This window comes from Poecile atricapillus, chromosome 7, assembly GCF_030490865.1.
Source record: "Poecile atricapillus isolate bPoeAtr1 chromosome 7, bPoeAtr1.hap1, whole genome shotgun sequence".
Taxonomy (NCBI): domain Eukaryota; kingdom Metazoa; phylum Chordata; class Aves; order Passeriformes; family Paridae; genus Poecile; species Poecile atricapillus.
The window spans coordinates 16,246,518-16,260,231 of record NC_081255.1 but is presented as its reverse complement, the minus strand read 5'-3'; the positions used below and the strand labels follow the sequence as shown (position 1 = coordinate 16,260,231).

Sequence of the window (13,714 nt, the reverse complement as noted above, 5' to 3'; positions counted from 1 at the left end):
TAATGTTGATAAAGATGTCTTCAGCATATGCTGAGTGTCTGCTGTGCCTTATTCACATGTGATTCTCAGAGGGCATATTTCCCCATGAAAGAGTGGAGCTCCCTTTTGAGTTTAGTGTGCTGTTCTTCCAGTTCTTTTGCATGCTCAAAAAGAATACCATGAGATGGACCTATGGCATTCTTGTAAAAATTCATGCTGTAGCCGATCTTTTATATGTATATCATGAGATTGCTGACAGAAAATGCAGTAAGGACTCACTTCTTCCTTTTGCTTATGTTACACTTCTGTATGCTGCAAACTTGTACAAAACTTGGGTGCAATTTTTGTTGTTGGCTTTCTAAGAGTATACTGTAATCCATATATCAAAAGTGAGATTTAGGTTCAACACAATTTTGTGGTGTGAGTTTTAGTGACAGGATGTAAGTCTTGTCAGTCTTGGTGGTTAAATCTGCACTAATTCTAAACCAGACATATCTCAATTTCCTTTTGAATGAAGTTAATGCTCCACTTTAGTTGAAGGAACTTTATAATTTACCTCTTGTAGCTTTGTAAGCTGTTAAGCAGAGACCTTAAACTGCTGACTTCCCCAAAACTGTAGGAAGCAGGATGGGATCTAGTCAGTACAAGTAGATGGTGATTACTTGACACAGAGCCACGAAAAGGGTTCATAACGGGTTCATAAACCCAGTTCTTGGTCAGTTTTGCTTACCTGCATTAAGATGATTACTAGTGCCTGTGGTTTTCACAGAAAACCACATAATATATTCATAATTTCATAATATATTTTTAGTATTGCTTCAATTTGCCTACTATGAAAATGGCATTAGCAATTTGCATTTCGGAAATCACACAAAAGAATAAGCTGGGAAGAAATAAATAATGTGACATGTTGTATTTTAACCTCATTGAGGGAAAGGCCTCAAAAGCCTAGAAAGAAGGTATATAATATTTGTATGTTTTTATTAATATCCTGAAAAAAACAACCTGTTATCTGTAGTTGTTGAAAGCTAGAATAAAGCTAGTGACAAAGACTTCTAATACTAGTTGATCATGTTGACAAAGTAGCTAACATTTCTAAATAGTTTCATACAAGTCCTACACAGTGTGTTACATGGTAACTTATTTATAATAGAAGCTTTTATTTTTGTTTATTAGAAAACTTTTAATTGCTTAAATCAGAATGGCAAATCAAAGTGCAGTGGAGACTGCAGACCAAGAGTTCTGTTCCACAGATATTTGCTGTGGCTTTGTAATTGTCTGACCTTTCCTTAAAATAAGATCTGTGTGTGCTAAGTAATTGGTTAAAAACATATCAATCAAATAGATGATCTAGCCTGCATGCATTGTCAGTCATTCATCTATTACATCCTCACCTGTGATAAAATAAGGTTTTGGAAATCTTTGAGACTATAAACTGGACAATATTCAATGAGTGTTAATGTTTTTTGAAAGAAGGAGAAAATTACTAGTGTGTGAAATGAGCTGGTTTCAAATGAATTATTAGAGGCAATTTTTTTTTCTTGTTTTTTGCCTCACATATGAAACAGTAGATATAATCTCCCTCCTCTTCTGACCCCAAAAAAGCTACAGATGTCACAGGAAAAAAAAACTTTGGATAAACAACAGCTGTATTTTTCTGAACCACAACAATCAAAATATTTTATATAAAAACTACTTAAAATAGCAAACACTGATACATGTTACTCACAATTTAGATATTTGTTTAATATTACAGCTGGAAATGCATTGTTCTGCTTAGGGCTTGCACAGCTTTATCCCTTGCTGTCATTGCTGGCATTCTTTGTTAGCACTTTCTGCTAATGCCCCTTTTTGAGACTCTTGCTGACAATTTTGAAGGATAATAATTGAAAAGACTTTTATAGGAATGGTGTTAATTAATCATTGTTTTTTAACTTCTTCAGTGGGATCAAAGAATGGCCCTGGGAGAGTCTGATGCTATGAAGAATTTTGCCTTTAAAGAATGGCAAAATTACTTGGGTGTGCTCTGCCTACCTATGGAAAGAACTATAAAAACTTCATTAGTCTTCTTTAGATTCCTTTATTCCAAAGAATGCTGGACTGGCTTAAAGTTTCTAAGGTTAGGGAGAGATGTCTAGTGATACTAGAGGACTGGATATGCTCTAGTAGGACCTGGTAGCTTGACATTTTCTAAAACTTAAGTGATTGCTATTGACCTAGTATAAAATAAGTTGTATTTCCTTCAGGTGGGGATCTGTCATGCTGTACTGTCCTTGAAAAGTATTTTGATATATCAGTGCTCTTTTACTGAACCCTGCATGATGTGCAAATACAGTGTTGATCAAATAAAAAAAAAATAAAAAAATAAAGCTGTTCCTATATAAACTATGGATAGTGCATATGTATCACAAGAACCTTTCATGAATCCTGGGAGTAGCACACTCAACTCATACCCCAGTGACCTGAGCAGACAAAACCAACGTTTCACTGCAGGGTCTGAGTTTCCTTCAAGAAGAAAGCATGAAAGCACCGCTGAAGCTTTAGCTGAGGGTAACATGCTTCTTCAGAGAACTGGATTGCTAAAGCCACAGAGCATGTTGAGTCTTGAATTTAGAGGGTTGCCTTCCCACCTCATGCTAAGGTGTGAGAGATGTGTAAACCTCTTCACATGGCCTACTGCACTGTTGGGTGTTTAGTCAAGCACCAAGTTGAAATGAGGAATGTCTCTGAAATGATGATGGGAAATAAGGATGTAATTATGCAGAGAGCACAATTAGTGTTTATTCTTACTGATTTAATCAACATTTACTTTAGACCATCTTGATAAACTAGACACTTTAAGCATTTTGGAGTGCAGTGGAAACAGTTCTGCTGCACAATAATGGTTATTTGAATAGAAAGTACTTTTTACACCTCATAACTTTGCAGACTTGATCTGAAAAAAAATTTCTACATTTCTCTAATTTACCAACCCATTTCACAACCCTTTGGATGACTTTACAGCGGGATTGTCTGCTGTGTAGAGTGGTATATGCAGCACTAGCACTGATATAGGAACTTTTTTTTTTAAACGACTTGTGTGTGTTTCGTAAAATATGCTTTATTTTAAAATTAGGGCTTCCTGTTGCAGCTGTTCCAGGAGCTCTGAGTCCTTTGGCTATTCCAAATGCTGCTGCTGCAGCTGCTGCTGCTGCTGCTGGCCGTGTGGGAATGCCCGGAGTTTCAGCTGGTGGCAATACAGTCCTCCTGGTTAGCAATTTAAATGAAGAGGTAAGTGAAACAATTTTACTTTTTTTCCCCCCCTCTTTAGTCACACTTCATTTGTTAGTATTTTATAATTTCTTTGCATTTGGCCTCTTATATTTGGATTTTAAGCTCAAAGTATTTTTGCTGTTTTTTTAATAATCCCCAAAGCTTATTTTCAAGCCATTGTTAAATACATTTTTTTTCCTAGGTAGCTAACAACTTAAAATATCCTTTGACAGTCAGCTACCTATTTTTTCTAAGAAAAATTTGGTAACTACTACGTGTTTGAATACCAATTATTCTTTCATTTGTAACTGTAATCATGTAAGCTAGAATTTCTGTTTTGTTTCTAATTGTTTGCTGTTTCATTTCATGCTTGTTTCTCACATTTTTGAGTCTTAATTTATGTGAACTACTCTAACACATTTTTCTTTGAAGGTTCTCCCAAAGATCTTGACGAGGCACTCTTCCAGTCTCTCTTAGTAATTTTTTTTCTTTGCAGTTACTCATTTGTCTTAAAAAAAAAAAGTGGTGGCAGAGCATTTTCACCTTAACTGTATCTTTCTCGCTAACTCTGAAATCTAAAGGGATTAATTTAGTTCTTCATTTTTACTGTCCTTTACATTTATTTTGATGGCTGTGAAAGCTGGTATGAAATGTGGGAAGTTTGTATCAGTCTAGCTGTTCCATTTTTAACTGGCCTCTGTCACTGTAAATCATTAAGCTTTTTTTTATCATCTAGTACAATTTTGTTATCCACAGTCCTGCATGTTAAAATGTTTTAGACCAGAGTGCCATTTTGAAAGATATTTTGCCTGCATTTCATAACCAGCCATGCTTACGCAGTTAAAGTTTAAATTTTAAAATTTCTATTGCATGCTTTTTTTAATTTATTTTCATGTTGAGATGAAATTATGTAGTTTACTCTTGATATGAATGTACTTTACCCATATTTGTCTTGGGTGACTACATTTTACTCAGTTTTTCTCGTACAGTACATAAACCAACCATTTTCTGACCAAATTCCTGCATTTCCTATGTACTGACCTATATTTTATTTTTTTTTTGTTCCCCACTTCCTTATTTTTTTTTTCTTCTGCATTGCTGTATTCCCTCCCCCATTTCATCCTTTTCCCTGTGTGTTCAACTTCCCTTTCCTTGTCTTTACCCAAATTCCCATGCCCTTCCCTGTCTTGCCCTTCTCCTTGTCTTTGTCTACGTTCCCTGTCTTCATTCCCTATGTTCATGCTTCTGTGCTTGAACAAAATGTTCCTCGGACCAACTTGCCCCAATTAACCGCCTTGAAACCATGATCCATGACCACCTCACCATTCTGCGGGAACCACCCTTCGTTATGGATGATCTGTTCATCTCCGCTCTTCCTCGACTCTTCTCTCTTCTTGTCTTACGCTGCTTGCTCTTCTCTCCTTCTAAAGATGGTTACGCCCCAAAGTCTGTTTACCCTCTTCGGTATGTTATTGTTAGCACTATACTTTTATTATTGATTTGATTTTGTTTTTATGGTTTTTGTTTGGTTGGTTTTTTTTTTTGTTTCACCTTAATTCTTATTTGTAGCTAGCACTTTGGCTTAAAGTTGAATAGTAAATCTTTTGCTATTTTTCTTTTGCTGTTTAAATCTCTCCATGGACACAGATTTTCTTTTAATGCATGCTAATATATTTTGCATGATCTTTAATTTTATATCATTCACATAGCTTTGAGGGTTTATCAGAAATTATTCTTTTCAAAATTCACTATTCAAAATCTTTATCTCCTTTATCCATTTGTGAGTGTGTTGAGTTTGAGTGAGTGATCTTGTTGCTGTCTGAATGTTCCATTGATATGTCAAAATATTTCACTTAGGTGGCTGGCTTTAAAATGAACTTTTTCTTTTGGGTTACTTTTGACTTTAAAAAGGTGTTTATGGTGATGTGCAGCGTGTGAAGATTTTATACAATAAGAAAGATAGTGCTCTTATACAGATGGCTGATGGAAACCAGTCACAGCTGGGTAAGATTAGTTTTCTGTTTATATTCCCATTAATCCAAGTACTTTGAAATTAGGCTGTGTAAGATCAGGTGAAATAAATGTCTTACATTTGTCAGTCTGTCTCTTATCCCGGTTATCTACCGCATCCAGAATCTTTTTGCATGCACTTGTGTTCCAGGTCTGCACCTAAATGAATACCCTAAATGAATTCAACAGCTGAATCAAACATGATGATCCCTAAATAAAATTAAATATTGACAAAGAGTCTGCAGACCTAGTTCTTGATTCCGGTCCTTTAGCACACTGCCCCTTTGATTTGCTGAGCGTTTTTCTTCCATGCCTGTGTGATGTACCACAAGCTATTGCAAAGTAGCACTCAATTGAGTAAACTTGTCTTTTTCAGCCATGAGCCATCTTAATGGACAAAAAATGTATGGAAAGATTATTCGGGTTACCCTTTCTAAACATCAGACAGTTCAACTACCTCGAGAGGGACTTGATGACCAAGGGCTGACTAAAGATTTTGGTAATTCACCTTTGCACCGCTTCAAGAAACCTGGTTCAAAAAACTTTCAAAATATATTCCCTCCTTCTGCAACGCTTCATCTGTCCAATATTCCGTAAGTGTTCACTGCCAGTAAGCTGATAATAATTATGTGAGTCACAGCACACTGAACTGACTAATGATTTCCTGCTTATGCTTATTTTCTTCCTGTCTGTAGGCCATCAGTAGCAGAAGAGGATCTACGCACATTGTTTGCTAACACTGGAGGCACTGTGAAAGCATTTAAATTTTTTCAGTAAGTAGCTTTTCTGCACATAGCTCTAAACAAAGAGTTTTGCAGCACATATTAAGAAAAAGTACATATCAGATAGCAAACATCAGGAGCAGCCCCTGTAGTGTTCAAGTTCCTAATTCCATTATTTTGTTTCAGAAGAGATCACAAGATGGCACTTCTTCAGATGTCAACAGTAGAAGAAGCTATTCAGGCTTTGATTGATCTTCACAATTACAATCTGGGAGAAAGTCACCATCTGAGAGTTTCTTTCTCTAAGTCAACTATTTAAAAAGGCAGATAGAGAATGAAGGTGTATTGCATTGTTTGGTGTTGTCACCTTTTGACTGATCAGGAAAGTGGGGACCAGAGTTTGTCTTCTGTTTTTTTTTTTTTAATTTTTTCATGCTGTTATCATTCCTTGATTGTTTTAAAAAAGAATAATAAAAAAAAGGAAAAAAAAGAAAAAAAAAAGGCAGTGATAATAACTGCTTTTCAACTGTTCAACTGTTGTTTAGATAAACCATTGTTTTGTTTAAAAGATTTCAAGTTATTACCACATTTTTTCAACTTAGTTGACGTACGTGCCTTAAAAAGGAAAATTAGTACTGCTGGAATTGCATAAGTAGTAAAAAGCAAATTTGGTTGTCTGGGGCACATTGTTACATGATAATTTAAATATGTTTAGGCAGGGGTGTGTAAAAAGGTTAAGTTTTTGTTTTCTCCTGTTTGATAGATTTCTTTACCTGCTGGCTTGTCACTTATTTTTCTTTTTAATTGGATAAGATGCATTATGCTGAAAGAGTAAAATGATTTTATTTGATTTTTGCTACTTTTTTTGTGTTCTTTTCTAAAAAAGGCCTTTTGTATTTCATTGTTCTGGTCTAGATTCAGTTATGAATGTAGGCATTAGTTAAAATTAACAAGGTACAGAATATTAATTTATTAAAGGACAAAAAGTGACTTCTGTGACTTTGAGCCCTATGTGAAAAGCATTGTGGAATCTTAACCTTTTATACACACTCTTGTGGGATGTATCATATAAATGTCAGCACTAAGTAATGTCTTGTTTGTGGCTGAATATTTTTCGTAGATGTTTTTGAAGTTGACATGACTTACGTGCATTTCAATATATATTGCCATCTTTAGTTTGTAATTAAGATATGGAATATGGTTGTGGATTTCTGAGCATGTACAGACTGGTCAAGCTAGTTCAGGAAATGGTGCATGTATTTTTCAATGATGAAGAAAGTTTGCTGCAAATGCTTGCAGGAAATTTTGTGGCAGTTTTCTAAAACTGACAACCAGGTGGGACCAAAGTTTATGTGCCTTTAGTCTTAATTTACCTTGCATTGTAATATTCAGTTTTAATAAATCTCTTCAAAATATTTTGTATTTAAAAATTGATCTGACTTTACTATAAACATGGCTCAGAATCTGCAGATCCAGTTAATTTGAAAGCAGTTCATTGACAGTCTGAACTGTTACCTTGATTCTGTTTAAATGACCAATACTTTTTGAAATTGATGTACTTAGTTTGAAGATTCATAGATTCTGTTATCTATGTAGAAAAAAAAGGTCATGTATATTTTCTATTAGTTGAGTTTTTACATCTCTAGAATTGTAAAATTCAGTATAGTTTGGAAGTGGCACAATTAAAAATTAATTTTCTAACAAAGTTGGGAGGTTTGATGGTTGTTTAATTTCATTTTGTGTGTACTCTGCTTACCTCTGTAGCATGCTCAATAAACACTTCTGTAGCTCTGTATTCACCTTTTCTGTCTTTCTCTGCTGCTTTCTATCTCTCCTCTTCTTTGTTTTTCACTTCTACTGTGCTTCCAAATTCATGTTTATTCTCTGCCAGGGTGGGAAAAGCATAATATTAAAAACTACTATGTATGGCTTTTTACCATAAATTTGACGCTGTGAAAAATACCAACTCTTATTTTCAGATAGAGACCCCTTTGCAGGCATATGTGCAAATTAAACATTTCCCACCCTGTTATAACTTACTGCTTTAAAGACATAACTTTTATTGTAGTTTGTTAGCTCTCTCTTTCTATCTTTTTAGTTTTTAAGCAGATTTATGCACTAATAGATCTCTCAGGTTTGCCATGCTCTCTTGCTGCAAGTTTCATCTTTCATTTTTTTGTGTCTGCTAAAGATTTTCTACTAATCATACAGTACACTCATGGGTGAAAGTAACAAAGGATTTCACATGAGATCCATGGACCATACATGTTTGAGAACAGGATGCTTCACCTTTTCAGAGTCATGGGTTCAAATGAATATTAGAACAGTTTGGGCACTTCAGTAGTTTTCCTTTACATTACTTTGAACTGATTGTTGTGGGGTTTTTTTCCCTTTTGATTAGAAATAGTTGCCATTTAAGAGTAACTGAATGATCCTGGAGTGGTAGAAGCTGTCAGCGTTCAAATCAAAGAATTTTTCAATGATGTTGAAAGTCAAGTACAGCTACTGTAGATACATTGATGTCAGAATACTTTGTGAACTGATGTCTTCCTTTGGGTGGCTTTCAAATCAGTAAATAGCTATCAGCTTTTGAAGGTCATGGTATAATGTAGGGGCTTGCATTAGTATCAGTATATCAAATAAAATGCATTTTATCAGAATTACACCCAATATATGATTTAAGTTATACTCCAGGTATTGCAGTGATCACCCAATCTGAAGTGCTGGTAGAATCCTATTCATCCATACTCAAAACTGGTGAATCAGCATCTTTTTACAACTCAAGCACCCAGACTCACAGATGTGACTATTTCCAATGATTTAAGCAGTAGTTAAGGGTCTGACTGAGCTGATCTGTTACGTTTTTCATCTGTACAATATGATGTCCCATATTTTTCTAAAATAAAAGTGTGTCAGATTTCCTTTTGTGTATCAGAATGTGCTTGTGTGTTTCAACTAGAAATGTGACTTGAAATTTGCCATTCTGTGTGTTCAGCTTGTGCTGAATTATTTCCACTCTAAAACGTGTATCAGATAGCATACAGTAACTGCCATATGTGTAATTTTGAAATAACTGTTAACATCTGCACTGTCTGATTGTGTACAAATATAGGGGTTTATAAAAGGGTAACTTACTTCTTGCCAGGCTTATTTCCTTAAAAAGAAGTTTCTATACTCTTCTCATTTTGAAAATTTCTGTGGCAAAAACCTCAAGGGAAAGAGTATATATTGGGTTTGACTTGTTATAAATTCAGCAGCTTTTATTATGAAGTTATATTTATATCAGCCAAAATTAAAAGTAATGACAGTCATAATTGTCATGAAAGCATTTTTTATTAATCTGAAGAAAATCACTCTTCAGTTATGAATACTTAGTCTTTAAAGTGGTATCTCTTCAGAAAATACAGACTTAGTCATGTCCTAACTCCTAGAACTTTCAAAAAACTTGTTTTTCATGACATGGTACTGCATTTTGTATAGTAATTTGTACATTTTTTGTTGTTATAAAATGTAAATAAGTTTCTGTATTTTTAGCTCTTCAGAATGTGAAAAGCATCACTTTTATTAAAATTTTACTAAAAATAAGATTCATGAATAACTTCTTACACTCCATGGAATGTGAGTTTTCAGATTGTTAGTAAAACTTTACCATGGGCTCAGTGATTCTCCAAACTCAGTTTCAGATTTTTAAAATAATTCTGGTATTTTGTTGGAGGGCAGTTGCTGATTTTCATTCCTTTGTAAATTGTTACATTTTTCTCTGGTGGATCAGTGTTGGAGAAGTCTGGTTGGAGAAGCACAAAAATTATTCTTTGATCAGATAATGTCCAGTGGCAAATACAGTATCTAAATTAAATAAACCAAAGCCTTATAGCATTCTAACTTGAAACTGGGGGAAAATCTCAAAGCTAGGTGAATACACTTAAAAGTATTTCTGTATATTGTGATCTAACTTGTTACAAAAGTCGCCTTTGCCCTGCAGGAATTAGAATTCATACAACTATTTGTAGTTTGCCATTTTTAATGTTACATTCAGAATTAGTTTTATAAGCCATCTTACAAAAACAGTTTCTTTGATTCATTATAAGTTTCCTTATGTTTTCCAGTGTCTTACAGCGTGACAAGATGAATCAGATCCTGCTATCTGCAGGATTTAAGGCACTGTGATTTCAAACTCTAGTTTACTCCAGATAATTTGCCTAATTCTGTGCTTAGATAACATGTACTTCTGTCAAAACTCTAGAAAAAAGAATTGTGTTATTTTCTGCCACCAGGAATATAAATCCACTAGTCCCATCTTAAGAAATGGTTTTCCCAATATCAAGTGTGTTACAGTGAACAAAACTGCTCAAAAGGTTTGATTGTGTTAGGTAGGGATAAGGCAGAAGTCCTTGTTCTGTTCCAGTTGCTGAGACAACCTGAAGTTCAGTTTTGCTGAGGTGAACAAATTTACTTTTAAATAATTAGGCAGAATGCCCCATGTCTTGTAGTCCAAGTATGTGTAGAAAGGGATATGCACACACATATATCTATATATTATGACATCTGCAATATTTTTTACCGTCCTGGTTTCTTCTTCTGGGGAGCTGAGCAGCTGCAGCCTGCTAGTGTGGTTCCAGCCACAGAGGATAAGAAAGAACTATTTTTCTGAAACTATAGGATTTAGCATGGTATTTTCTGATTAATGGGCCTTGGTAAAGTTAGTCAGTCGGTAGACTGCAGTAATCTTAACTATAGTGAATGATAAACCATTAATTATTCTGTTAATGTATTGGCTTGCTAGACACAGTGACAAAGTTCCTGCCTTGCAGTGGAATTACGGGCCACAATACTACAGCTTTAAAGAATTTCTTCACCTTGTTTTTTCCTTTAATGTATGAATTTGTGATACTAATATCACTAATCTGAGTATTTTGAGGTTTGAAATTTTCTGCAGTGCATGTGTTTGGTCTTCAGGATGAGATTGGTGAGTTCCTGCTTCACTTTAAAAAAATTTAGAGCTTGCTGTATCTGTTGCTGTTCTCAGAGTTGCGTGAATTTTCTTCTGATCAACCAACTACATTTGGAAGAGCATTACATTGCTTCGTTTTTTTCCTTTTCAAAGTTTACAGCATGTGATGTTTAAAATCTATTCTTTCTTGATTAATTCTGCAGGCAGGCAGCAAAGGAAAAGTGAAGAACTTTTCTTCCTTTGGAAAAATGTGAATTAAATACAGATTGACTTGAATGTCTCAAAAAACTTAGCTGAAAATAGCACTCCTGTTATGGAAACGAGTTCTGCATGTTTTATGAGTTTTAGCCCAGTTTCATTAGGAAATGAGGCGTGTGTAATTGCAGCATCTCTGTGTGAATGTGCTGTTCCCGATAACTCCTGTCTGTTCCTTGTCACTCCTGTACCCTTTGGTTGGCTTCCTGTCAGGCAGAGGGGATGAAGGTCTCCAGAAGTAAGGCATTTCTGTTTCTATCCTCATAATTAGTTGGCTTGCTAGGTCAAAGTCCTTAATTTCAGTGCTATGGGCAAGGGAAGGAGATGATCTGGTGCCTTGTCTTTTGCCAGGAGTGCTCAAGCAGGCACAGACATGGTCCTCTCAATGGGCAGCAGCTTGTGAGGTAGCAAACATGGTGGGGCCTGGGGATACTGGCCACAGGACACGAGAAGTGAAAGGGAAGGGATATTTTGCAGGAGGGGCAGAGTATGGGACAGAAGTGTTTCAGTAGCTTGCTTTCAGTTGTTTCATGCATAAACAGACGTGAAAAATTAACAAGGTGAGATATGTTCATGAGACATATTCATGGCTGAATAATTCTGTAGGGGTATTTTACAAACTAGTCTGAAGAAAAATAGTGCAGCTTGTGAGGTAAATGTGGTGTATTTTCACTTCACCTCAACAGGTGCAAGGCTGTCAGAGCTTAGAACTTGCATGCAGACTGCTGTGGAAGCTGGTTTTCCTAGGATGAGTACTTACCATCCCTGGAAACCAGCAAGACTGAGAGCCTGAAGCCTCTAGCCCTAGGTTAGGCTACATGTCAGCATAGTTTAGGATGATTGACACTGATGGCTGGCCAAAGATCTAGCTAAAGGGAGCTAGTGGGATCCAGGAAGAGATTTGTTAGAGCAGTCATCAAGTGACACGAGAGACTGGCATTTTTTGATGAAAAATATAAACTGTAAAATTTCTGACTGTCTGTAGTCCATGGCAGGGTACACCAGTGTCCTTTGGGCTAATCCGATTCCCCCTAGTTCTTAAAGCCCGGGGCTTATCTCTGACAGCATCACCACTCTTTGAAGGTCCAGTTGTGCAGCTGAAATCATACTGGACTAGTCCATTCTTTTCTGAGGCAAGAAAGGTTTCTTGGCAGCTGCATCTGACAAGCACCGGTGATTTTGCTGCGTGTGGTGGGACACTGGCCTTTCCACTTTAAAACATTGGCAATCCTCAGCTAGTAAAGGGTCCTGGCGCTATGTCAACAAAATACTCCTTTCATCGTGCTGTTCTTTGTTGTCTAAACATTAACCTTCAGGTATTAGATAATTGGAGTAAACTTTCTGTGAACAACATCCTTCAAAATGAGGGAGCTTTTCCTTTTTCCCTCTTTTTAGAGAGAGGGAGATTTTCCTGTTGATTATAGAAAATAAACCAGAGGTTGCCATTTTCCATTTCTTCAACAAATTTTTGGTGACCTTAAACCATTTTGATCAGAAACGTGTCTAACTTGTTTAAACTGATGGCAGAAGTCCCACAACTTCCTTAGTCTGTATCCCTGCTTTGCCATGCTGACTCCTAGACTTCAGGGAAAAAAATAATCTTTACCTAAATATTTTGCTACAATTTAAAATCTGCTTTGGTTTTTAGAAAGTAGTCATTTTCAGGTTCCTCTTAGATAGAAGATGGAGCTAAACCTCATCTTCTTTCAAGTGTAGTTAGATTAAAATACATGGTTAATAGTACATAACCTTTTCCTATTGGCTCATCACTCAGAACTGTTCTTACAAACAGATGTGTTTGTGCTGCCATCCTGTTACAATTGAAAAAGTTGTTCTTTTAACTAGAGAATGGGAACACTAAACACTTCTGCATTGCTGTAGGTGAACTCAGAATAGGTTTTTTTTCCTGCAGGTGGCATATACCTTGTTTGAGTACGTTTACAGGAAGTTTTGGTGCAACAGGGGATGTGCTGTCAGTTGTGGCAATAGAAGAATTGGCACATCACCACCCATTATCACTGGCAAGTGACTGGAGTTATTCAGCAAAACTGAAGTCTAGAGAGTGCAAGTGATCTTGCTAACAGATCAATATTAACATTTATTTGCAATTTTCTTAAGGATACCTGGAGATCTTTAAAAGTAGTTCGCTTTTCAAAGCAAACAGGTAAAGTATCTGAACTTTTTTCACAGGACTGCAGACTGTTGGTTTGTATAAGCTATGATCTATAAATTTTACACAGATCTTCTGAATAAGTTGCCCTAAGGAAAGGGGATTACACATTTCATTTCATTTTCTTTCATTTCAAATTCCAGCTTTTGTAGTTTTTGAGCCAGTTGAAGACTTGGATTTTTGCTGATCTGAAGTAATACACCCTTTCATACACATTCTTTTTCAGTCCACAGCGGCTTCCTCAATTTCTAAAGATGGGAATTCTGTAAAACATAGCTTTTTTCCAGCGTGATTTTAAACATGCATAATGTATTTCTGCATAGCTAAACAAAGGTACAAAGATTCTTCCTGTGCTGGGAGCAGTTATCCAGATGC

General features: G+C 35.8%; 1 protein-coding gene across 5 annotated transcripts in view; it reads left to right on the top strand.

The window, feature by feature from the left end:
* The window catches only part of PTBP2 (polypyrimidine tract binding protein 2), a 47,071-nt gene extending 39,403 nt beyond the window's left edge, over positions 1-7,668 (top strand). For 2 of the 5 annotated variants that reach the window (XM_058842667.1, XM_058842671.1), the window contains 6 exons: positions 3,095-3,249; positions 4,662-4,695; positions 5,143-5,235; positions 5,618-5,834; positions 5,937-6,014; positions 6,150-7,668. In XM_058842667.1, the coding sequence (XP_058698650.1) occupies positions 3,095-3,249; positions 4,662-4,695; positions 5,143-5,235; positions 5,618-5,834; positions 5,937-6,014; positions 6,150-6,282 (710 nt within the window). In that variant the 3' untranslated portion in view covers positions 6,283-7,668. The remainder of the gene's footprint in view (positions 1-3,094; positions 3,250-4,661; positions 4,696-5,142; positions 5,236-5,617; positions 5,835-5,936; positions 6,015-6,149) is intronic. The other 3 variants (XM_058842668.1, XM_058842670.1, XM_058842669.1) reach the window with 3 other exon arrangements.
* The last annotated feature ends 6,046 nt before the right edge of the window (positions 7,669-13,714 follow it).